This window comes from Heptranchias perlo, chromosome 16 (genome assembly GCF_035084215.1).
Source record: "Heptranchias perlo isolate sHepPer1 chromosome 16, sHepPer1.hap1, whole genome shotgun sequence".
Lineage (NCBI taxonomy): Eukaryota > Metazoa > Chordata > Chondrichthyes > Hexanchiformes > Hexanchidae > Heptranchias > Heptranchias perlo.
In genome coordinates, this window is record NC_090340.1 from 22,293,034 (window position 1) to 22,319,887 (window position 26,854).

The 26,854-nt window shown below is 44.2% G+C and overlaps 1 protein-coding gene and 1 non-coding gene across 3 annotated transcripts; one reads left to right on the forward strand and one right to left on the reverse strand.

The window, feature by feature from the left end:
* Positions 1-914: 914 nt before the first annotated feature.
* Positions 915-26,023, reverse strand: LOC137333583 (uncharacterized). Of its 2 annotated transcripts, XM_067997793.1 has the most exons (4): positions 25,001-26,023; positions 20,967-21,102; positions 12,957-13,086; positions 915-4,103 (listed from the first exon to the last, which is right to left on the reverse strand). In XM_067997793.1, the coding sequence occupies exons 1-4, from the start codon at positions 25,642-25,644 to the stop codon at positions 4,018-4,020; spliced, it is 996 nt and encodes a 331-aa protein (XP_067853894.1). In that variant the 5' UTR covers positions 25,645-26,023; the 3' UTR covers positions 915-4,017. The 2 variants fall into 2 exon arrangements, 1 of the variants encoding a protein (XP_067853894.1); XR_010965934.1 differs by lacking the exons at positions 915-4,103; positions 12,957-13,086 and adding an exon at positions 22,949-23,225 and having other exon boundaries at positions 21,016-21,102; positions 25,001-26,021.
* Positions 26,024-26,036: 13 nt separating this feature from the next.
* trnal-cag (transfer RNA leucine (anticodon CAG)) lies at positions 26,037-26,119 on the forward strand. The gene has a single exon. It is a non-coding gene; the product is annotated as a tRNA-Leu (tRNA).
* The last annotated feature ends 735 nt before the right edge of the window (positions 26,120-26,854 follow it).

Genomic DNA, 26,854 nt, shown 5'->3' on the forward strand with positions numbered 1-26,854 from the left:
CCAGCAGGTCCCAGGTTCGATTCCTAGTCTGTGCTGAATTACCTGATCTTGGGCAGAGTGACCGTTGTAGTGCTACAATTCTGGCTTCGGTGTCTTCAGGAGAGAAGTGCTAGTCAGTGTTCCTACTTCTGCAGTAGTGTGTGGACACTGATTGAAGATGGCATCAGGCTTGGCTGTCATGCTGCACCACACTCACTACCTTGGTTCACCAATTAAGGATGGCCAACTGGGTGGCCTGAAAATGAGTTACTGATAAGAACTACAGCAGTCATAGAACTAAGTCCTATAGTAGCTGGTTCCAATTAGTGGTCAGAGCTAGATACACCTAGGCTCATCAAGGGTGAATGGAGAGTTATACTGTCTGGGAAATATAAGAAATGCCTATGCTAACCATAAAAATAACAGGAATTACCAACTGACAAGCAAGTCTGGTTTCAATCAAGTAATTAAAATTTGCTCATTATAAGTTCTTGGCACATGTCCCCTCAGGCTCACATTTAATTGTCCTTTCTTCTCCAAAGTCCAGCTCTGTGCTCATCTCTCCCAAAATTCAATCATAATACCAAAAATTTCATTTGTCTTGCCCACATGTCACTAATTATATCCACTGTGTTGACCATGGAGTCCTATCCCTACTGGTCTCCTCCATTTCTGACCACACTTTTGGTCAATTCTCCTAATTCTTTGACTCATGTTCAGTCCATTTTATCCCATGTGAAGCATTTTGGGACAGTTTACAACATTAAAGGTACCATACAAGTTGTTGCAATGGTGCTGGGCTTGGTGAATTTCTGCAGGTCAAACACAGCCCCTGGAAGCAGAATCACAGTGCACATCATTATAATATGACCAGTGTAAATATCATCTTTAACACCATCGATGAAGAGAAAAGTAAGTGTAATAAGGACATACCATTACCGCAGAAATGCTTTATTTCCAAATAAATGTCTCATACATGGGTTTCATCAAGTAATTGAGAAATTTTGACAATACGTGCCCACAGGACTGTAAATATTACAAAACAAGTTTAGGATAACCACACAACTTTCTAACAGTAATACAAGATCTTCGCACTACATACCAAGCACGTTATACATTACAAACACTGCAGTTACAGAAGTGTCATCACTGTAAACAAAGCCGAGAAATTGAGTCAAATGTGTAATTGAGGTTAACAGCTGCTGTGTTTAATACGCTGAACTCTGCACTTCAAAAGGATTTGGCATGCACTGCTTAAAAAGCGATGCCTAAGCACAATGGCGGATAAAAGCTAATATGCTTTAGAATGAAATATTGAATAATCAGTATGTGGACAGGAGTTACAAAAGCTACCACTTTGACCAAGCTTTTGGTCACCTGTCCTAATATCTTCTGACGTGGCTCAGTGTCAAATTTTGTTTGATAATCGCTCCTTTGAAGCGTTTTACTACGTTAAAGGCGCTATATAAATGCAAATTGTTGTTGTTGATGTAATTAAGGAGTTCAGATGAGATCTCAGGCAAATGTGAAGTGGCACTCGTGTGTTTGGTGAATGTCACCCGAACTTACAATTAAGTTACAGACTAAAACCCCATCCTGCCTATTTATTATATACACCCATACACGGTAGATACTGAGTGTTAATGTTTCCTTATAATTCTAAGCTAGGCGCACCGAGTATAGTTATGAGGTATTCTGCTGGATTGGAACATTGAGGTATTCTGCTGGATTGGAACATTCAACCGGAGAGGGTTTATAACATCATGTGAAGGGTAGTGTCACAGTACACGGTTTGCTGCTGCACGTGCGTACAAACAGTTTTGGAATGTGTCTGACTAAGGCAGGTGCTATAAGGAACTGTTGGTGACTTGCCCTTGTGCGCCTCTCCCCTGCAGTGGTGCCAGGAAATTCTCTTGGATCATTTTTTTGCTCTTCTGGGACCAACCAAGCTAAACATTAATATTTTTGAATTTTGTTTCTGTATAAATAAAGACAATACACATAGCAAAATTAACAGATGCCAGAAAATGTCCCATTTATCACTTACGGCAATGTAAACAAACTCCTGGCCTCAGTACCAGGAAAAAGCTACAAACTTGAGTAAATTGTACACTATTCTGACTCCAGATATTCTGTTCTGCGCAAAAACAATAACTACAATAGAACCTTGCGAGATCAATGAGTGCATCTGGGGGGTAGCTGAGCCATTCAGCCCAGGAAGGTCTCACATTTCATCAGGGGAGAGTTAGCACATCTCAGCTGAGATGGCAGTAGCGGGTACTACAATGGGCTTCAACCCCCAGGGTTAGGGAATGGAAATCTGCCAGGGTATCTGTTCTTGATCACTATCGAGCGCCAATCCAACAGGGTTCACTGGATACAATAAGCAGGAACTAACTTTTCCTTCCTTTCCTCCCAGCCTGGGCACACACAGGACCTCCTAACTCTACATGGACCAATGCTCAAACCTGGGATCTTCCTAGTCTGTATGGCTCTGCTCCACAGCATACAGTTGATCCACTGCAGAACTCATGACCCTATGTCTGTACAAAGTATAGATATTGTGTACGCTATTAATAACTTTAGATTTCAAATGCTGCATTAAATGTTTTAATTGTATTTAATGGTGAAAACCTGCCTGGTACTATCTTTCACAACCATAAATATTTCTGACATCAAGCTATAAATATCTAGAAGGGTTAACACTGGCTGCAAAGCATAGTTAAAAATAGCCAGTTTATTCACAGCTGCCAATTCGCAATTTCAAAACAGAAGTTGTGAAAGAGGAAATGAGTCAAAAATTGTATTTATTCAGATCTGCCATTTTGAAAACTTTTTTTTAAAAATTAAAAAAAAGCTGGAGGCAGAAAATTCATCCCATTGGAAGCCTGCAATGTTCTTGAATATTTAACAAGCTCATTGCTTTAAAAACTGGAAATGAACAAATCAGTTAGTAACTCGGCCATGGGAACAGGGCAAGCACACAGCATTAGGACTACTGCTCGCATGGAGGATAAACATCAACATGAACCAGTTGGACCAAAGGGGCTGTCTCCATGTTGTAATTTCTATGTAATTCAATATACAGTATCTGAAAGAGAAAGACAGGTTAACCTTACAACTGGAACTCCCTCATTAGAACTGATGGTCAGACTGGACAGTGACTTCAAAGGACCCACTGAAAAAAGGGGGCAGGGATGACTACAGGTAGAGGGTCAACAGCCCAGGTATGTGGAACACCTTACTTTCACAAAGAGGCAAGCAATAGGTTCAATAACCTGTGAATAGATTTTTAAAATGCTGGAATGAGGTGTAAAGGTTCTGTATACTTCGCAAAAGGCTCTTTTAGTCAGCCGTGTGAAACATAATTGGAAAGAAAATGCATAGCTGAACAGAAACTGAAGTGAATGGGAGAATCTAGCAGGAAAACTAAGGAGACAGCTAAGGTCTGAAATTTGTTGAAGTAACTGTTCAGGCCGAAGAGCTGAAGAATGTCGGGGGGGGGGGGGCGGGGGGGTGAAATGAGGCTCTATTACCAAAACCTGCGTTGTATTTGGTTGGAGTACTGTAGCTTTCAGCTTTTGTTCTGTGTGGAGGACTCCAAGGAAATATTGACACACTCCTGGGCATTCTCCCTCCCAATCTTACTTTCTGAAAGATAGCTATCCAAAGGAAAACAGTGTTATCACTGCAGGAAAAGTTTTTTTTTTTTAAAAAGTGACTGAAATAGTGTGTAGGGGGGTTCCATTTACCTCTATTGCTCTGGTTTAAATGTTCAGAATTATCAAAAAATAATTAACATTCTTAAACTAGCTATTAAAAGACCACCAGTTAAGAGAGACGTACAATCTAACAGTCCCATCAGTTGACCACCATTTGACGTTGTGTGGAATAGTGCTCCAATGCACACAGTTGGGATTACACCCAAACTAGGATGGAGTCAGTAACCAATCCTGCAGCCCTTCTCCATTCTTCCTTTGATGCCGTAACGACGTGGCATTAAGTGTTTCTTTTCCCGAGGTTAAGACTTGGTGGAGCTCAGTCGTATTCCGAACCAATAGTAATGCTGAGTTCTTCTCCCAAAATGTGCGTTTCGTGAAACCATTTGTTCGTGTCCAGCACAACTAAAAGGGAGAGGGGAAACAAAGTTACAGCAACAACGGCTGTGCTTTTTCAGTGTATACCACCCACTTACTTATTTAACAGGATAAGGGTTAAACCAGTATCACAGCTTCTGTTGTGCAGAGTGCCTGGGGTTGCTGTCCAGCGTGCAAAGTCTGCAGAACATTAGATACACACACGCAGAGGCTGTAGTGTAATTACTGTGAATAGCGACTTCTCGCCTGCAACACAGATCAACTGCAGCCATGCCGCTGAAAGAGCATCAGTACAATTGTACCGCCACTCTCCGCATACCGCTTGATCCTCCCTACAATAAAAATAAGCTGTGATATGTACATTGTCTTGCATGCAGTCGTGGGCGCAGATTTGTGTAACTTGTGGAAGGGTTAAAGATATAGTCAGATATCTTGATTCTTATGCAAGATGTCCCTTTTCAAGTAACCTAATTGAAGTCTAATTTCTAATACATATGGCGCTTTGCTGAACAGCCACTTACTCTCGAGCTCAGGACTGAGCACTGGGATCAGCAGCTCTATGTCTGGTCTCTTGCTCCTCTGTATTACTCTCTATTCTATCACAACTGATCAGTACGAGTGTATAGGTGACCACTTAAATATTAAGTGATTAGAAACCCAAATCTCAAACACGTTCTTTCTCCAGCTACCTTAAATTCACTTATGCTAACCAGAATAAACAGCTAAAATAATTAAACTTAAGGAGTAACTTTTCACGCAGATATAAACACATTTATAGCCGAGGTGAAGTGGTTTCCAGCTTAATATACTGAATAACTTTAACTACTTCACTCAGGCTAACTGCAGCAAGTTAGAGAAATGAAATGTTGCACAAAACTCATGTCACTGTGAAATCCACTGATGAGTGATTTACTTTTCAAAGTGATGTGGGATTTCAGAAGTCTATTACTGTGCAGTTACTGAACCACCTGGATCACTGATAATCCTGTTTGCAAATGTGAAAATAAATTACATCACTGCACAGGTCTGATGATGTGTCTGCCGGGGGGGGGGGGGGGGGGGGGAGGTCATTTTGATGCAACTGCTACTGGAACCCACCCACAACTGCAAATCACAGCTTTTTGTGTGTTTGGTTGATGTATGATCACCATAATGTAGAGTTCGCTGTGAGATTTGGCCTTGCACCTGCAACTAAGTAACATCAAAGGTTTGTTCAGTAATAGACTTATGTCTAAGGCCTGGTAGTTTTATCAGCTCCTTATGACTTCTGTTGACAACTTTCTAGTCAAAACTGCTTTTTTAAAAAATCTGTACTTCACAGTTACAATGCAAATTATTCTCAGAAAGGAAACCTGTATCTATGGTGCAAATAATTTTTATTAAGTTTGCAATTGGTACAAGCTGCCCAGCACTGGGTTACCAACAATAACTTGTCATATTATTGCTGAACAGCTGAAAACAGAACACTTATTGTGTATCAGTGGATAAATGTTTGAGAGTCATCAACCTGGATCGTTCAGATATAGACCTTTTTTTCCAATCTCCCCCTCCTTCTCTCCCCACCCCCTCACCCCATCCCGATGAAGCATTGGCTCTTTTCTGGGGTCCAGTCACTCTCCAGTACCTCGCCCACGTAGACATACTTCATGTCTGAGCATATGCAGTGAGGGTTGGCAGGCTAATCTACCATAGGTGCAACACACAGATTTTCTAACAGGGGCGCTTTGGATACTTATCATGAGTTGGAACCCTGACAGCCACTCCTCCTCACCCAATTCAGGAGCTTTAAGGGGAAGAGCAGAACCAAAATGCATTAATGCAAAGTTCCTGGATTTGGGTACAGAATTTGCTCAGTGCTTTGCCTGATTCCACCTCCAGGCACTGCTACACAAAGTTTTGTTTAATATAAATTTGTCTAGGATTTGACTGGCACCCAGGCAACATTGTATCATAGTAGGTACAGCACACGAGGAGGCTATGTGGCCCATCGTGCCTGTGCCGGCCCTTTGAAAGAGCTATCCAATTAGTCCCGTATCCCTGTAAATTTTTTCCCATCAAATATTTATCTAATTCCCTTTTGAAAATTACTATTGAATCTGCTTCCACCACCCTTTCAAGCAGTGCATTCCAGATCATTACAACTCCCTGCATAAAAAAACGTTCCCTCATGCCACCTCTGGCTCTTTTGCTGGTCACCTTAAATCTGTGTCCTCTGGTTACTGACCCTTCTGCCACTAGAAACAGTTTCTCCTTATTTACTCTATCAAAACTGTTCATGATTTTGAACACCTCTATCAAATCTCCCCGTAACCTTCTCTGGCTTCACCAGTCTCTCCACATAACTGAAGTCCCTCATCCCTGGTACCATTCTAGTAAATCTCATCTGCGCCCTCTCTAAGGCCTTGTCATCCTTCCTAAGGTGTGGTGCCCAGAATCGAACACAATACTCCAGCTGCGGCCTAATTAGTGTTTTATAAAGGTTCAGCATAACTTCCTTGCTTTTGTACTCAATGCCTCTATTAATAAAACCCAGGTTCACTAATGTCCTTTAGGGAAGGAAACCTGCCGCCCTTACCCAGACTGGCTGATATGTGACTCCAGACCCACAGCAATGTGGTTGATTCTTAATTGCCCTCTGAAATGGCCTAGCAAGCCACTTAGTTGTACAACCTCACTAAAAAAAGTCATAAGAATAAAACCAGTCGGACCACCCGGCATCGGGCCACTAGGCACCGGACACGACAAAGGCAAACCAAGCCCAGTTGACCCTGCAAAGTCCTCCTCACTAACATCTGGGGACTTGTGCCAAAATTGGGAGAGCTGTCCCACAGACTAGTCAAGCAACAGCCTGACATAGCCATACTCACAGAATCATATCTTTCAGCCAACGTCCCAGACTCTTCCATCACCATCCCTAGGTATGTCCTGTCCCACCGGCAGGACAGACGGACCAGAGGTGGCGGTACAATGATATACAGTCAGGAGGGAGTGGCCCTGGAAGTCCTCAACATTGACTTCGGACCCCATGAAATCTCATGGCATCGGGTCAAACATGGGCAAGGAAACCTCCTGCTGATTACCACCTACTGTCGTCCCTCAGCTGATGAATCAGTCCTCCTCCATGTTGAACACCACTTGGAGGAGGCACGGAGGATGGCAAGGGCACAGAATGTACTCTGGGTGGGGGACTTCAATATCCATCACCAAGAATGGCTCGGTAGCACCACTATTGACCGATCTGGCCGAGTCCCGAAGGACACGGCTGCCAGACTGGGCCTGTGGCAGGTGATGAGCGAACCAACACGAGAGAAAAACCTACGTCCTCACCAATCTACCTGTCACAGATGCATCTGTCCATGACAATATTGGTAGAAGTGACCATCGCACAGTCCTCGTGGAGACAAAGTCCCGTCTTCGCACTGAGGACACCATCCAATGTGTTGTGAGGCACTATCACCGTGATAAATGGGATAGATTCAGAACAGATCTAGCAGCTCAAAACTGGGCATCCATGAGGCGCTTTGGGCCATCAGCAGCAGCAGAATTGTATTCCAGCACAATCTGTAACCTCATGGCCCGGCATATTCCTCACTCTACCATTACCAACAAGCCAGGGGATCAACCCTGGTTCAATGAGGAGGGAAGAAAAGCATGCCAGGAGCAGCACCAGGCGTACCTAAAAATGAGGTGCCAACCTGGTGAAGCTACAACTCAGGACTACATGCATGCTAAACAGCGGAAGCAATATGCTATAGACAGAGCCAAGCGATTCCACAACCAACGGATCAGATCAAAGCTCTGCAGTCCTGCCACATCCAGTCGTGAATGGTGGTGGACAATTAAACAACTAACGGGAGGAGGAGGCTCTGTGAACATCCCCATCCTCAATGATGGCAGAGCCCAGCACGTGAGTGCAAAAGACAAGGCTGAAGCGTTTGCAACCATCTTCAGCCAGAAGTGCCGAGTGGATGATCCATCTCGGCCTCCTCCCAATATCCCCAAAATCACAGAAGCCAGTCTTCAGCCAATTCAATTCACTCCACATGATATCAAGAAACGGCTGAGTGCACTGGATACAGCAAAGGCTATGGGCCCCGACAACATCCCGGCTGTAGTGCTGAAGACTTGTGCTCCAGGACTAGTCGCACCTCTAGCCAAACTGTTCCAGTATAGCTACAACACTGGCATCTACCAGACAATGTGGAAAATTGCCCAGGTATGTCCTGTTCACAAAAAGCAGGACAAATCCAATCTGGCCAATTACTGTCCCATCAGTCTACTCTCAATCATCAGCAAAGTGATGGAAAGTGTCGTCGACAGTGCTATCAAGCGGCACTTACTCGCCGATGCTCAGTTTGGGTTCCGCCAGGACTACTCGGCTCCAGACCTGATTACAGCCTTGGTCCAAACATGGACAAAAGTGCTGAATTCCAGAGGTGAGGTGAGAGTGACTGCCCTTGACGTCAAGGCAGCATTTCACCGAGTGTGGCACCAAGGAGCCCTAGTAAAATTGAAGTCAATGGGAATCAGGGGGAAAACTCTCCAGTGGCTGGAGTCATACCTAGCACAAAAGGAAGATGGTAGTAGTTGTTGGAGGCCAATCATCACAGCTCCAGGACACTGTTGCAGGAGTTCATCAGGGCAGTGTCCTAGGCCCAACCATCTTCAGCTGCTTCATCAATGACCTTCCCTCCATCATAAGGTCAGAAATGGGGATGTTCGCTAATGATTGCACAATGTTCAGTTCCATTCGCAACCCCACAGATAATGAAGCAGTCCATGCCCGCATGCAGCAAGAGCTGGACAACATCCAGGCTTGGGCTCATAAGTGGCAAGTAACATTCGCGCCAGACAATGCCCATCTCCACCAAGAGAGAGTCTAACCACCTCCCCTTGACATTCAACGGCATTACCATCGCCGAATCCCCCACCATCAACATCCTGGGGGTCACCAATGACCAGAAACTTAACTGGACCAGCCACATAAATACTGTGGCTACAAGAGCAGGTCAGAGGCTGGGTTTTCTGCGGCGAGTGACTCACCTCCTGACACCCCAAAGCCTTTCCACCATCTACAAGGCATAAGTCAGGAGTGTGATGGAATACTCTCCACTTGCATGGATGAGTGCAGCTCTAACAACACTCAAGAAGCTCGACACCATCCAGGACAAAGCAGCCCGCTTGATTGGCACTCCATCCACCACCCTAAACGTTCACTCCCTTCACCACCGGCGCACAGTGGCTGCAGTGTGTACCATCCACAGGATGCACTGCAGAAACTCGCCAAGGCTTCTTCAACAGCACCTCCCAAACCCACGACCTCTACCACCTAGAAGGACAAGGGCAGCAGGCACATGGGAACAACACCATCTGCACGTTCCCCCCCCAAGTCACAGACCATCCCGACTTGGAAATATATCGCCGTTCCTTCATTGTCACTGGGTCAAAATCCTGGAACTCCCTTCCTAACAGCACTGTAGGAGAACCACATGGACTGCAGCGGTTCAAGAAGGCGGCTCACCACCACCTTCTCAAGGGCAATTAGGGATGGGCAATAAATGCTGGCCTCGCCAGCGACGCCCACATCCCATGAACTAATAAGGAAAAAAAACAAGCAAGTCTGCAGGCAGGTTTGGATGCAATGGGGGAAATGGGTCCCTGTCTGGCAAATGTCAAACAATATAGATGATGCAGCATAAGGGTTGCATACTCAAGGCTGCTGAGTGGGAGAAGGAGCTGGGAATTATAGTTCATGAAGCAATGAAGGTCCATAACCAGTGTCATGAGACTGTCGCGAAAGTGAATAAGATGTTGGGAAGTATTGCTAGAGCAATTAAATATAAAACTAGAAGTACAATCCTCGACTTATGGCTGGACCAAGGCAGTCTACATGTCGAATATTGTGCCCAGTTTTCGTTCCCTGAAAATGGGGGGAAATATTGAGAAAAGATTGAGAATGGCCACTCAGTTGATATCTGGTTGAAGGGCTCTTAGTTATCAGGACGGTGTAGCTCGCTAGGGTTTTTTTTTAAGTGGAATCGCAGACTTTGAGAGGATATGATTAAGGTCTTTAAAATAATGAAGGGATTAGATTCTGTCCGCGGGTAAGTTATTGGAGCTAGAAGGGCAGGGATGGATGGGGACATCCGTACAAGATACCAAAGTGTAGAGATAGGCTAGGTGCCAGGAAGTAATACAACTCAGCGAGCTATCGACCTTTGGAATAGGTTGCCTGTACGTGGATTCGCTGCAAACCTTTAAAAGGGAGTTGACTAAGAAGGTAGTCTCCTGGAGCTTACTTGACCGCATTTGGGGTGGGAGAGGAATTTCCCAGAGTTTCTTCCTAAATTGGCCTAAGGTTTTCACTGTGGTTTTTTGTCTTTCCCAGGAGACTGCTGGATGGGGGGGTGGGGGGGGGGGGTTGATTTGTGTCTGTTGGTTCCGACATTACAACAGTAAGTACACTTCAAAAGCACATCATTGGCTGTAAAGCGCTTTGGGATGTCCTGGGGTTGTGAAAGGCACTATATAAATGCAGGTCTTTCTTTCTGTTTTTAGGTTGCACCTTGCTGTGATGGGACAGGCTTGATAGACTAGTTGGTCTTTTTCTGTCCTTTTTTTGTATGTTCCTACCTAGAAGCAATAAATATACTCTAGAGCAGTGCAATATAGAGAATACTACACTCTGGGTTCCACTGAAATCATTTGACAAAGTTCTCTTGCAGGTACAGTACTACACCAATCTCAGGCCCTAAAAAGCTTGCAATTACCAATCACTGCAATGATTTTTCTATTTTTTTTAAAAATACCAAAATATGCAAACAACTTGGTATTTAATGTGTCTCTTGATGAGCGCTGTTGGACATTCAGCTTCATTGGAGGATATTGATGGCTAGATCACGGGACAGGTTCTTGCAAGTTCTTTCTTTCTAATGGGTCTCTGTTTATGCCAGCAATACGTCACTGTGTTTATTTTGAAAATGGTGCGAAATTTCCATGATCCATAAGCCAAGACGTGGCTGTTTGTGTGATATCATACGTAAAGAAACAATATTTAAGTTTTAATTTAGCATTTTTCATGTGCATTCTATAAATACTGGTATAGAGTGTCTGTCATGCTATTGCCTTTACTTTGGATGATATGCATGGAAGGATGCAGTTTTGAGGGTGAGTCAGTAATGTGATATGTTTTTAACAGTAACAGTGCAGCACATGGCAGGTACTCTGGCTTTTAAAACTGTACTATATTCAATAAGCAGAGAAATAGCCACTTAGACTGTAAAAGTAACAACTAAATAAATATCATTACTATAAATCATGCATTAACAAACTCTTGGCTATAGACCCACTACAGTCAGTAAGGAGCTGACGACCTCATTGAGCTGAATCCCTGATCAGCAGGAATGCTTTGTTGGCCTCTGTTTGTGTTAATGAGGTTCAATGTTCGTTCAACCATTTATCGTATCCAGCCAGATGACTATAGAGTATTTAAATATGTTTGTTGCTTCCGTCTCTCGATTTTGTCTTCTCCTCTACTGAAGCAGTAATTCTATCTCGGCTATTGTTGCAGCAATGCCCACACTTCCTCACCCATTACTCATGTGTGCGACTAGACAGTGAGAGGTGATCGATTATTCTACCATGGGGGGCAGCACAGCAAAGTGCCTGCCTCTTCTCACCCACTGTTCATACACGTGCACTTTTTTTTTTAAGCAGGGGTCAGACAAGGCCATCTCTGACCACTTCCTTGTGTCCCTCATAACCCACATTCCCCCATCTCCTCTTAACTCCACTTCCTGCTACGTTCATCCCTGGGGAAAAACTCTCCCCCAGTCACTTACAACTGCACTTTCAAACTCCCAAGTGTCTGGCCCTCCATTTGCTACAGGGTTCACTGGATAATGATAGATAGTGGGAATCCTGGCTGCTTTTATTCCATCCCCCATCCCCTCCCCCACCTTTGCCCAGTAGGTCAACTGTCACGTCTGTACAGTCGCTCAGCTGAGATCAGCTAATTTAGCAAAGGATTTAATCTGGGATCTTCTGACATAGTGCAATAGCCATCGGAGCTCATCAAATACAGTTTAATGACGCACTTGTACATCCTATAACTGGTAAAGGCACTGTTAAATAGTGAAACATCTGAAATAGAATTTGTTCTGCCTTTAAAATACAGGAATTCTTTATTCCCTCTCGCCACAGTCATACTGTATAAGGTTCTGGTAAACACGGCCTGTTGAGCTGGGTATTCATCTGTAAAATTTAGTTCAAATACTGTACTCTTTCAGTGGAGGACAGTATACATAGGTTTTAAACAATGGAAACCAATCTGGAACGACTCGGTGCACACACAGTCAAACCTCCAGTCTGTTGTGGTCATTTGATCTCCATCCCAACAAAATGAGTAATTCAGATATAATCCTGCATTCAGCGACCAGCTAACACCCACTGACAGACTGCCTTTATCTTTGCAGCACAAAGTGAATTATCCAGTATTACAATTCAATAGCTCACTGGGCTGGTTCTCAATAATGGCACAACCACTGTCAAAATGAGGCTTGGGTCTCAGCCGATGAGAAGTCAGCATGCAAATTAATCTCTGACTGACAACCAATTGCATAACAACAAATTGTACCGTTCTGTTTCCAGGCAGCGCAGGGTGTGTGGTGACAGGTCTGAACTGTTTAATGCAATCAGATACAAGTACAGGCCTGTGGGGACCCTGGATCTAGCTATAATCTTGGTCCCTGTGAATAAAACAGCAAATTATAAGGGTAAATGTGAAGTTAGGGAGGAAGTCATCACTACAATGCTATAAATGTTGATTGGCAGAGTCGGGAGGGTGCTGATTGGAATCGTGCATGGTACCATAGTACTTACTGATCTGCCCAGGGTACACAATGGCTTCCAGAGAAGAGCATTCATAGTAGCATTCTGCAGGGGGTTCTAGCTTCCAGTGTTTGATGCCCCTGATTTGGGCCTGCCATGATGGATTATCTACATCATCAATCTAAAGATAAAAAACAAGTTACAAAACTATTTTAGCATCAAACGTAAGGAAGGCGAATGTCTAAAGCCCAACAGCTGCGATCTGTACACAATAACAGGTCAGATAGCTCAAGATCATACTCTTGGGGCTAAGCCTTTATCAGTAATGTGAAGTAGGCAAAGGAAAATAAACTCTTGTGATGCATTCATAATCCACAAGTTTGCAGTTGTTTGAAACTTGAACCCACTTCACAAAAGCCATTAAAGTTGGGGTGCAATTTTGGTGTGAAGGCCCAAACTGACTCAGAAACACAGCTAAGTGAGACTCCCTCCTCCAGGAAGCACCACTCCACTTCATTCTGGTGTCGGGTCAGGCCTGACTCCACATTCAGGCTACATTTGCATAATAACTGCTTCAGACCAACAGCTGCAGTGTAAATGCACCATTAAAAACCATTCACTAAACAGATATTAAAGAAGAACTGAAAAAAATTGATGCACATTCATCTTCAAGAATAAACTCTTAAGATTCTTCCATTAGATCTTGCTGGAGACCAAAATTCAATAGAATCATAGAAGTTACAACATGGAAACAGGCCCTTCGGCCCAACATGTCCATGTCGCCCAGTTTATACCACTAAGCTAGTCCCAATTGCCTGCACTTGGCCCATATCCCTCGATACCCATCTTCCCCATGTAACTGTCCAAATGCTTTTTAAAAGACAAAATTGTACCCGCCTCTACTACTGCCTCTGGCAGCTCGTTCCAGACACTCACCACCCTTTGAGTGAAAAAATTGCCCCTCTGGATCCTTTTGTATCTCTCCCCTCTCACCTTAAATCTGTGCCCCCTCGTTATAGACTCCCCTACCTTTGGGAAAAGATTTTGACTATCGACCTTATCTATGCCCCTCATTATTTTATAGACTTCTATAAGATCACCCCTTAACCTCCTACTCTCCAGGGAATAAAGTCCCAGTCTGTCTAACCTCTCCCTGTAAGTCAAACCATCAAGTCCCGGTAGCATCCTAGTAAATCTTTTCTGCACTCTAGTTTAATAATATCCTTTCTATAATAGGGTGACCAGAACTGTACACAGTACTCCAAGTGTGGCCTCACCAATGCCCTGTACAACTTCAACAAGACATCCCAACTCCTGCATTCAATGTTCTGACCAATGAAACCAAGCATGCTGAATGCCTTCTTCACCACCCTATCCACCTGTGACTCCACTTTCAAGGAGCTATGAATCTGTACTCCTAGATCTCTTTGTTCTATAACTCTCCCCAACGCCCTACCATTAACGGAGTAGGTCCTGGCCCGATTCGATCTACCAAAATGCATTACCTCACATTTATCTAAATTAAACTCCATCTGCCATTCATCGGCCCACTGGCCCAATTTATCAAGATCCCGTTGCAATCCTAGATAACCTTCTTCACTGTCCACAATGCCACCAATCTTGGTGTCATCTGCAAACTTACTAACCATGCCTCCTAAATTCTCATCCAAATCATTAATATAAATAACAAATAACAGCGGACCCAGCACCGATCCCTGAGGCACACCGCTGGACACAGGCATCCAGTTTGAAAAACAACCCTCGACAACCACCCTCTGTCTTCTGTCGTCAAGCCAATTTTGTATCCAATTGGCTACCTCACCTTGGATCCCATGAGATTTAACCTTATGTAACAACCTACCATGCGGTACCTTGTCAAATGCTTTGCTGAAGTCCATGTAGACCACGTCTACTGCACAGCCCTCATCTATCTTCTTGGTTACCCCTTCAAAAAACTCAATCAAATTCGTGAGACATGATTTTCCTCTCACAAAACCATGCTGACTGTTCCTAATTAGTCCCTGCCTCTCCAAATGCCTGTAGATCCTGTCCCTCAGAATACCCTCTAACAACTTACCCACTACAGATGTCAGGCTCACTGGTCTGTAGTTCCCAGGCTTTTCCCTGCCGCCCTTCTTAAACAAAGGCACAACATTTGCTACCCTCCAATCTTCAGGCACCTCACCTGTAGCGGTGGATGATTCAAATATCTCTGCTAGGGGACCCGCAATTTCCTCCCTAACCTCCCATAACGTCCTGGGATACATTTCATCAGGTCCCGGAGATTTATCTACCTTGATGCGCGTTAAGACTTCCAGCACCTCCCTCTCTGTAATATGTACACTCCTCAAGACATCACTATTTATTTCCCCAAGTTCCCTAACATCCATGCCTTTCTCAACCGTAAATACCGATGTGAAATATTCATTCAGGATCTCACCCATCTCTTGTGGTTCCGCACTTAGATGACCTTGTTGATCCTTAAGAGGCCCTACTCTCTCCCTAGTTACCCTTTTGCCCTTTATGTATTTGTAGAAGCTCTTTGGATTCACCTTTGCCTGATCTGCCAAAGCAATCTCATATCCCCTTTTTGCCCTCCTGATTTCTCTCTTAACTCTACTCCGGCAATCTCTATACTCTTCAAGGGATCCACTTGATCCCAGCTGCCTATGCATGTCATATGCCTCCTTCTTATTTTTGACTAGTGCCTCAATCTCCCGAGTCATCCAAGGTTCCCTACTTCTACCAGCCTTGCCCTTCACTTTATAAGGAATGTGCTTACCCTGAACCCTGGTTAACACACTTTTGAAAGCCTCCCACTTACCAGATGTCCCTTTGCCTGCCAACAGACTCTCCCAATCAACTTCTGAAAGTTCCTGTCTAATACCATCAAAATTGGCCTTTCCCCAATTTAGAATTTTAACTTTTGGGCCAGACCTATCCTTCTCCATAGCTATCTTAAAACTACCAATGTACCATGCTCTGGGGCATCCTTTCCTGTACTCTCCTACTCCTAAAATATGATGTGGAGATGCCGGTGATGGACTGGGGTTGACAATTGTAAACAATTTTACAACACCAAGTTATAGTCCAGCAATTTTATTTGAAATTCACAAGCTTTCGGAGGCTTCCTCCTTCCTCAGGTGAATGTGGAAATGAAATCCTCGAACCCTTCGCATTTATAAATCACAGAACAATACTTGGTGATTACAGACAGTGTTTTCAACTGCCCGTTGCCAAGGCAATCAGTGTGCAGACAGACAGGTGTTACCTACAGATCCCCCGAATATACAAACCACCAAAAAAAGAGGCAGAAACATCGAAAAGACAGCAAATGACCCGTTGTATTAAAAACAGATAACATTTGTTCGCTGGTGGAGTAACGTGTAGCGTGACATGAACCCAAGATCCCGGTTGAGGCCGTCCTCATGGGTGCGGAATTTGGCTATCAATTTCTGCTCGACAATTTTGCGTTGTCTTGTGTCTCGAAGGCCGCCTTGGAGTATGCTTACCCGAAGGTTGGTGGCTGAATGTCCCTGACTGCTGAAGTGTTCCCCGACTGGGAGGGAAGCCTCCTGTCTGGCGATTGTTGCGCGGTGTCCGTTCATCCGTTGTTGCAGCGTCTGCATGGTCTCGCCAATGTACCATGCTCTGGGGCATGCTTTCCTGCAACGTATGAGGTAGACAACGTTGGCCGAGTCACAGGAGTATGAACCATGTACCTGGTGGGTGGTGTTCTCTCGTGTGATGGTGGTATCTGTGTCGATGATCTGGCATGTCTTGCAGAGGTTGCCGTGGCAGGGTTGTGTGGTGTCGTGGACGCTGTTCTCCTGAAAGCTAGGTAATTTGCTGCGAACGATGGTCTGTTTGAGGTTGGGTGGCTGTTTAAAGGCGAGTAGTGGAGGTGTGGGGATGGCCATAGCGAGGTGTTCGTCGTCATTGATGACATGTTGAAGGCTGCGGAGAACATGGCGTAGTTTCTCCGCAGCCTTCAACATGTAGCGGAGAAACTACGCCATGTTCTCCGCAGCCTTCAACATGTCATCAATGACAACGAACACCTCGCTATGACCATCCCCACACCTCCACTACTCGCCTTTAAACAGCCACCCAACCTCAAACAGACCATCGTTCGCAGCAAATTACCTAGCTTTCAGGAGAACAGCGTCCACGACACCACACAACCCTGCCACGGCAACCTCTGCAAGACATGCCAGATCATCGACACAGATACCACCATCATACGAGAGAACACCACCCACCAGGTACATGGTTCATACTCCTGTGACTCGGCCAACGTTGTCTACCTCATACGTTGCAGGAAAGGATGCCCCAGAGCATGGTACATTGGCGAGACCATGCAGACGCTGCGACAACGGATGAACGGACACCGCGCAACAATCGCCAGACAGGAGGCTTCCCTCCCAGTCGGGGAACACTTCAGCAGTCAGGGACATTCAGCCACCGACCTTCGGGTAAGCATACTCCAAGGCGGCCTTCGAGACACACAACAACGCAAAATCATCGAGCAGAAATTGATAGCCAAGTTCCGCACCCATGAGGACGGCCTCAACCGGGATCTTGGGTTCATGTCACGCTACACGTTACCCCACCAGCGAACAAATGTTATCTGTTTTTAATACAACGGGTCATTTGCTGTCTTTTCGATGTTTCTGCCTCTCTTTTTTTGGTGGTTTGTATATTCGGGGGATCTGTAGGTAACACCTGTCTGTCTGCACACTGATTGCATTGGCAACGGGCAGTTGAAAACACTGTCTGTAATCACCAGGTATTGTTCTGTGATTTATAAATGCGAAGGGTTCGAGGATTTCATTTCCACATTCACCTGAAGAAGGAGGAAGCCTCCGAAAGCTTGTGAATTTCAAATAAAATTGCTGGACTATAACTTGGTGTTGTAAAATTGTTTACAACTCCTAAAATATGGTAGAAGCTTTAATGACTCACCAACCTGCTCTTAAAACCATCTATACAATTATATGGGCTTTATACAAGGGCACTGAATATAAAAATAAGGAAGTGATGATGAACTTGTACAAGACATTGGTTAGGACATAGATGGAGTATTGTGTGCAAGAGGATATTTCAGTCATGGAAAGGGTACAGTGAAAATTCACCAGATTAATACCAGGAATTAAACGTCATATTATGAAGAAAGGCTCAAAAAATTGCACAACACCAGGTTATAGTCCAACAGTTTTATTTTAAATCACAAGCTTTCCTCCTTCGTCACTCACCTGACGAAGGAGGAAGGCTCCGAAAGCTTGTGATTTAAAATAAAACTGTTGGACTATAACCTGGTGTTGTGCAAGTCCTTACATTTGTCCACCCCAGTCCATCACCGGCATCTCCACATCAAAAAATTGGGGCTTTTCTCATTGGGATAAAGAAGGTTAAGAGGAGGAATCTAATAAAGGTTTTCAAAACCATGAAAGGTTTTGAGAGGGTAGTAGAAAAATTGTTTTCAATGATTGGTGAATCAGCAACAAGGGGACCCAGACTCAGGATTACCTCTAGAAGAATGAAGGGGGAATCTAGAAGAATGTTTTCTTCATACAGAGGACATAGAACAAGTGGTTATTGAGGCAGAGACTTTAATACCATTTAAAAGGAAAACTGACTTAGTATTTGAAAAGGAAAGTTATAAAAGGATACAGGGAAAGGGAACGGAACGGAAATAGGATTAGAGCAGATAGCTCCCGCTGCAGAGGTAGTACTGAGCCAAATCTCTTTTGCACTGTAATTACTATGAATTAGCATCAACATTCTTTTTGATTTTAGTTTTGTTGATTTAACAACTTTTTTTAAAAATTGCTTTTATTTGAATATGGAGTGATGACGACATTACAGGAGAATTGGCGTAATGGGCTATTGAGCCCAAAATAGTGAAATGGAAGACTTAGCAGAGATGATCTCCATACCATGTGTCTGGAGAAGTCCTTCTTAATGAGCACACGGACCTCCCTATACATTGGGGATTCTTCTACCGTATTGGTAAGTCCCATCTCTTTACATTTGCAGCATGAAGTATTACTTTATCCTCAGTAAAGTCATTCTCTATTTCCGCTCCCCAATGCCTCTCTCATCTGAATTCACTGCCCTCCCCAAACCTCTACCTCCATATAAACTCGTACTCACTGCCACCCCCTTGACCTTGCTATCTCTACTCCCATTGTCTCAATCACAGACACAGCTATTTCCAACCAGTTCCTTGTATCCTTCACCACCAAAATACCTCTACCCCCTTCCAACCACACTTCCTTCTATGCCCGCCCTTGAGAAAAACTCACTTACAACTGTACTTTCAAATTCTCAATCACAGAGCCTCTGGCCCTCCATATGCCTTTGATCTGCACAACCACCCCCTCACCTCCACCTCTGGTATCCCTGTCCCCAGCAAAATTCTTACTCTCTTCCATGTCCGCTGTACTCCTGATATGACCCATCTTCAAACCCTCAAGTTCAAGGGACTCAGCATTGAGTGTGCCTAGTGTACACCTCTTCTAGCCATCCATCACCAGATCTGTCTGGACCACATCAAGTATCATCGTGTCTACTCCAGGATCATCCTGGAGAACAAAGATAATCCAAGCTCGTTTTCTGCACCATCACCGTCTTCTTAAACCCCTCTCCCCTTTCCACTCTCGTCTCCAACAAGTTCGAGGAGCTCATGGACTTTTTGTCACTTAAAATTCAGACTCTGTTCAGCTGCCTCTGCTGCTTCTCCTTGCCCATCAAGCCCAAACCTCCCCAGCTCTAGTCCTGAACCAGTGTCTTTCTCGAGCTTTTCTCTTTCCTTCCGTCATGCCCTTTGAGCTCAACTTGTTCATGAGATCTACCTACTGCTCTCTTGATCCCATTCCCACTAAAATGCTGACCACCTAACTTCCTTTCCTGGCTCCCATACTGGCTGACACTACAAATGGTTCCCTCTCCTCTGGGACTGTCATCATCAACCCCCTCCCCCTCAAAAAACCCACCCTATACTCTTCTGTCCCATCCCCGACATCGCTTTCCTCTCCGAATTTCGTGATTTCCCACAACTCCATGTTTGAATCTCTCCAATCAGGTTTCTGTCACTGACAAAGCACCAAAATGGACAAAGTCACAATTGACATCCTCTGTGACTGTGACATGGTGCGTTATCCGTTCTCGTCCTCCTCGACCTCTCTGCAGCCTTTGGCACGGTCGACCACACCATTCTCTTCCAATGCCTCTCCTCCACTGTCCAGCTTGGTGGGACAGCCCTCATTTAGTTCTACTCTTACTTATCCGAATGTAGCCAGATTACAGGCTGAAGCCCTGGAGTGGGTTTGAGTGCAAGGATACTACCAACTGAGACAAGCTGGTGTGTGTATTTGTGGCTGTACTGACCTATTGGCAAGTGTCAATCCTCACACTATGGTAACAGCAGATAATTGCTGTACAATATATTGCATTGCCATACGTTTTAGGGCCGCAATGAAAAATGTTTGGAAATGGCATTTAAATTGGAACAGATTTTTTTTTAAAAAGCAAAAAAAAATGCTTTCCTCCAAGTTATTGAAGGGAAGTGTATTCTATAAAATTGCACCATAATTCCTGAATTCCTTTATAGTTATTGGTGTCTCCCAATCACACGTTTTCATGGAAAGAAAAACTTGCATTTATATAATTCTTCTGATAGCTCAAACACCTTCATCTTCACATACAATGAATCACTGTAGTACAGTAACTGATGTTAAGACATGTTTCATGCTTTATGGCTTCTGACTTGTGCTATGACAGATGCAGAGTGGGGTTCTTTTCCCCCCTCAAAATATTACCACACGACTGGGAATGGGGCCCCATAACAAGCACTCCCTATTCAGGAGTTCACAGCACAAAACATTTCTAGATTGCCTCTAACCTGTAGTTCTAAAGCCTAAGATGCGACAGCAAGGTGAGTGGGAGATGCCTCAGTATGTGCACAGACATCTCCTTTATAACACTGGAGAGATTATGGGCCAATTCGATAGAACAAACTTCCCTTTCAAATGAAGAATCACAGTTTCTCACTCTTACATGCATGTGGGCACCATGCCCTGGCACTCCCATAAATATCCAGTCCATTTTACTAGATTCGGAAATGGCTGGGATAAAATACGGTCGCTTGTAGTGCTGCCTCAGGATATTTGCTGCACTGGAATCACAGTTACTCCTGTGAAATAAAAGCAGAATTAACCATTATCAAATGGAATGGGCTTCTCGCTCCCCCCGCCCCCCCAACACTTACAGGTCGCTTACACATACTCCTGTACCTGAGGGAGCAGGAAAACTTAACTAGAAACTTTCTCCACATTCACCACTAATAAGTCACCCCGACCTGGGCAGTGACATAAACATGGGCCAGGAAGGGGGGGGCGGGGGGGAGGAAAAGGGGGTGGCAATTACCCCCCCTGACCCCAACTGGCGTGTATACAGGATTAGTGCCTGTTCTATGGTGCAGCTTGCTGTTCAGTACGATGAATGCTGCACCTATATCCTCAGTTATGATCACTGTAGAGGTGGTGCTGCTTCTGCAACCTGCCAAGTGAGAGGAACGGGATAACTCATGAGTGGCGATGCTGGAAGTACATAAGGGTCAGCCTCTCGAGCAAAGGTATTTTCACTTGCAATGTTATTGAGGACATTATTCTATTTATACGATTTATAGGTTTAGAATGGGGGGGGGGGGGAAAAGAGGGAGGGAGGGAGGAATAACTTTCACATATTGTAGCATAAAATAATTAATCGTGTGCTGAATAGTTAATGTAGGAGAATGTTCACATTGAAGGATTGATAATTAAGATCCATTCATTCCAAATTTATGATAGACAAACATACTAAATCTGTCAAGATTACTGATTGTTGTTTGTCTGTATACCCTTCACAATTTCAGTCCGAACTATATTCAGGACACCCTGTGTTTAACCGATTAGATAGTAGCAGTGCTGTATGGAGCAGACTGCCAAAAGTTACATCACAATCTTTCTTTAGTACAAACTAAAAAGCTTCCCATGTAAATTACATCATTATGGACTACGAACACAGAACATTTTACCACGTGTAACATATGCGGGAGACCAACAATCAGATTCCTCGTGCAACATATTCTATTTTAGATAATTGGAATTACTGGATGTGTTCAATTTTGCCACCACTATCACAGAACCTGTGTTTCAACTCGGAGGGGACTGATGTGGTCATAAAATGGGTCAGTTTTCCTCCATCATCTAAATAATTTTAGAAGTATTATAATATTGCCTGTACATTGTAGTGCCAACTTATTTGCTGTGAATATGCACTGGAACTTCAAGGTTCTGCCCTAACCCATGATCTGCAGTATAGTTTTTGGCATAGGTTCTCCACTGGTCATTTTGTTTCCTATGTTGTGCACCTCTTGAGCTCTGTTCTTGAACACTTTAGTGAATCATCTTCATCCTAAACAATTAACCTACAAATTCCTATATTATTCTGTGCTACTTAAAAATGGTATCACCTTCACCCGCACAAAACTTTTTAAAGTCTGAACGTACCGATCACATCCCTGTAATTGTAAAACTCTGGATGGCATACATTGACTGGAACGTTACACCCCTGATGTCACGTATGTATTGTTATCCATTAACAGTGAACTCATTTGTCCAGTCCGTTTATCTACATGTTATATTGGCCCTTTTTTATTGCTGAGACCAGGAAATAAATACTTATTATACAAAATAGTAAATTATAGTGTATACTGCATGCCTTAATAACTTTGATCTTGTACAGTGAGTACAGGTGCTGACAATATAAAGTTTGAAATCCTGATCACCTGTTCAATAAATAGACAATTCTAATGAAATTGAATCAGAACCAGCTACAACATCAATACACAGAGTTTTATGTTAAAATGCACGTCTGAGCTTTGATTTCCTGTCCAGTCATTAGGTTGGAGTACGTGCACTTCTGGCTCTGCCCCAAACCATGACTCTCAACCACGTTTAGTATTAGATTATTATATAGAATATTCCTCTGTAACTCACCTTCCAGAATAATGAGTCCACAGTATCAAAAGCAAAGTCTGCCATCAACCCAACCAACACCAATGCCATTCATGCAATAAAAAAAATTCTTGAATGGTTGGTAGATTACAAGTTGTGGTCCTATCTTGTTGCTAAATAATTTTTTTCAAGTGTCAACTGCTGTCTTCCTCCCTCACAACCACTGTTCCTTTGGATCTCTTCTAAAGTGGTTTCTCGTAATTTCTGTGAATCTTCCTTTCCATCTCTCTTCAGTCCTGAATATTCAGTTTCTGCTCTCCTAAAAAGAAAGTAAACCTTTTTAGGTCACTTTTCTCCTCCACTCTAATCTCAATGATCTGGTAAAGATTCTGCCCAATTGATTCTGCTCAACCATTATGACTGACATGAAGTTTTATCCCCCCCAGGTCTGTTGAGTCCTCTACTTTATGGACTCCAATCAGAATATTGTTTTTATGGTATCCATCGCATTGTCCTCAACAGGTATCCCTTTTTAATGCTGTCTCTCCAATCTCTCACTTGCAGTCCACCTTTCCTTCTCAATGTAGATTTGCTCAAATTCAATCCTATCTCCAATTTTCAAATGACTGCCCTATTATCCTTGCACGATAGTTTCTAAAGTTATAGAAGCTGTTTCTAATTCTCAAATCATCTATCATCCTGAAAGTGTTGGTCTAATCCATCATCATCTGTATGATTTATGGCATATCCATACCACATTTTGGTGAATCATCTGCCATACTCTTAGACATTTCTATACTTCTAAACAACTTGCCTCTTACTAAAACTATAGTTCATGGCTGGTTACAATCACAATCTGTGTTGTAGTTAATGATTTATCTTGCCCTTTCTCCATTAACTGGAGGGCTCTCCAAGGCTCTGTTCATTCCTTTCTCGCCACCCTCCAACAATCTTCAGCCATTAAAATCCAAGTTTGGTATCACCAAATCATTACTTCTTGATTCTTCACTCTTTCATGCTCTTTCCCACCCTGTGGGGCAGTGTGGCCCTTGGCACTTGTTTGTTTATCTCAAAGATTGGTGGCACTGTAAGCAGTGTAGATGAAAACATAAAATTACAAAGGGATATTGATAGATTAGATGAATGGACAAAACTGTGGCAAAAGGAAATCAATGTAGGCAAATGTGAGATCATCCACTTTGGATCAAAAAAGGATAGAACAGGGTACTTAATAAATGGTAAAAAGTTAAAAACAGTGGATGTCCAAAAGGATTTAGGGGTTCAGGTACATAGATCATTGAAGTATCATGAACAGGTGCAGAAAATAATCAATAAGGCTAATGGAATGCTGGCCTTTATATCTAGAGGACTAGAGTTCAAGGGGGCAGAAGTTATGCTGCAGCTATACAAAACCCTGGTTAGACCACACCTGGAGTAGTGAGAGCAGTTCTGGGCACCGCAACTTTGGAAGGACATACTGGCCTTGGAGGGAGTGCAGCGTAGGTTTACTAGAATGATACCCGGACTTCAAGGGTTAAGTTACAAGGAGAGATTACACAGGTTGGGGTTGTATTCTCTCGAGTTTAGAAGGTTAAGGGGTGATCTGATCAAAGTTTATAAGATATCAAGGGGAACAGATAGGGTGGATACATATTTCCGCTGGTTGGGGATTCTAGGACTTGGGGGCACAGTCTAAAAATTAGAGCCAGACCCTTCAGGAGTGAGATTAGAAAACACTTCTACACACAAAGGGTGGTAGAAGTTTGGAACTCTCTTCCGCAAACAGCAATTGATGCTAGCTCAATTGTTAAATTCAAATCTGAGATCGATAGCTTTTTGCCAACCAAAGGTATTAAGGGATTTGGGCCAAAGGCAGGTATATGGAGTTAGATCACAGATCAGCCATGATCTTATCAAATGGCAGAGCAGGCTTGAGGGGCTGAACGGCTTACTCCTGTTCCTATGTTCAAGAGGAGGGGGGAAAAAAAGCTTGGATTACTGAATTGCAATCCACTGCCCCTCATCTGTCACCTTCGATATGTAATTCTCCCCGACAAAGCAAGAAAAATGAAATTGCTGATTTGTCACACACACCATCCAATGTACCAAGGCTTGGCATTGCCGTGCATGCCAGCTCGGCCCGCCTCCATGCCGAAAACATCCCCCAAGTTCAGAAACTCCGTGTCGTAGGGGAAAAACTGACACTCGCTGCCACTGTTGTCCAGGGCGCGGCTGTCGCTGCCGTAGATCTGTGTGAAGAACTCGAAGCTGAAGACCTCCCTGGCCGACCAGTTCCTCTGGCCGTCCTCCACCACCACCGGCTGCATGGAGTAGGCGTAGGCCCGCAGGAACTCTTCGTGGCTCAGGTTGCTCTTCCTGTGGACGGCGGTGATGTTGCTGCAGACCCGGCAGTCCAAGGGTTGCCTGAAGGGGTTGTAAAAGTCGGAGAAACCGACGACGCACATCTCGTTCTCCACCGAGGAGCCGTGGAGCCAGAACCAGAGCCGCAGCGCCTGATGGCGGAGCGGGGCGCAGTGCGACGACAGCAGCAGCAGCAGCGCCAGCAGCAAGACGACGGCCCGCAGCGGCGAGAAGGGGCGGGGGGGACGGCGGCCCCGGCTCAGCAGCAGCTTGTGCACCGACGGCAGCTGCGCGATGTCCCGCTCGGTGAGGCCGGAGCGCAGGGCCAGAGCCACCATCTCCTCCACCTCCTCCCGACTCAGTTTCCGAGCCGCCATGACGCTGACCCCAGGGAGAGGGGGGGGGGGGGGGAGGGGGTCAAAGTTCAGCGGGAGCCGTCAGGTTGAATTTGGATGGATGCAAGAAATGCATCGTTTCCGTCCGGCTTTTAAACACCCCCCACCCCGTGCAAAATAATTGATCTTTCATGCACATTTATCATTGAACTGTCGCCGCCTTCCTGGTGCACGAATGCTGCACACTCGTTCAGGTGACGAAGGAGGAAAGCTCCGAAAGCTTGTGATTCCAATAAAGCTGAACCTGTTGTTGTGCGACTCCTTTCATTTGTCCACCCCAGTCCATCACCGGCATCGCCACATTATAAATCTCTCGCTCGATAAGGAATTGAGCCGCCATCGGCATGAAAAGCATCGCTGTAATGGAGTCCGCAGTCAGGATGGCCGAGCGGTCTAAGGCGCTGCGTTCAGGTCGCAGTCTCCTCTGGAGGCGTGGGTTCGAATCCCACTTCTGACATTACGTTTTTTTTCTCTCATCAAAAATAGAAGTGCCAAATGTATACTCATATTGTCACTATTGATTGTCATGTCTTGTGTGCTGATTTAAAATGTCACGTGTAGAGCAATATTCTCGAATTCTGTACATTCTCATTTTTAATTTAAATATTAACAGGTTATGCTCAAGTGGCTGAGGAAGCAATAAAAACACTTCCTACATTGATCATTCCACCTTAGAAATCTTTTGCAATTGTTAAGCACCTACAGTAGTACAGTCCCAAACAACAATAGGCAAAACCAAAAGCCTTTCTTTCACTATAATTTACAACTGTTATGGCAATGGTCAGTGAAAGTAAATCAGTGTCAGAACAGTGGGAGGTATTCAAGGTGGAGATAGTGAGGGTTCAGAGCAAATATGTTCCCACAAAGAAAAAGGGTGGGAATGTCAAATCTAGAGCCCCCTGGATGTTAATGAGCATACAGGGTAAGATAAGGCAAAAAAGGGAAGCTTATGTCAGACACCGAGAGCTCAATACTGCAGAAAGACTAGAGGAATATAAAAAGCGCAGGGGTGAAATTAAAAAGGAGATTAGGAAAGCAAAGAGAAAGCATGAAAAAATATTGACAAGTAAAATGAAGGAAAGCCCAAAGATGTTTTATAAATACATGAAGAGCAAGAGGATAACTAAGGAAAGAGTGGGGCCTATTAGAGACCAAAAAGGTAACCTATGTGTGGAGGCGGAAGATGTCAGAG

Bases quoted from the DNA above. Each gene is read 5' to 3' on its own strand.
- LOC137333583 (XM_067997793.1), bottom strand. From the start codon at position 25,644: ATGGCGGCTCGGAAACTGAGTCGGGAGGAGGTGGAGGAGATGGTGGCT. The intron at 13,087-20,966 runs GTAAGAGTGAGA...TTTTATCTTTAG, and splicing joins GGCATGGTGCCCACATGCAT to ATTGATGATGTAGATAATCC. The intron at 4,104-12,956 runs GTAAGTACTATG...TCTCCCTTTTAG, and splicing joins TGTGTACCCTGGGCAGATCA to TTGTGCTGGACACGAACAAA.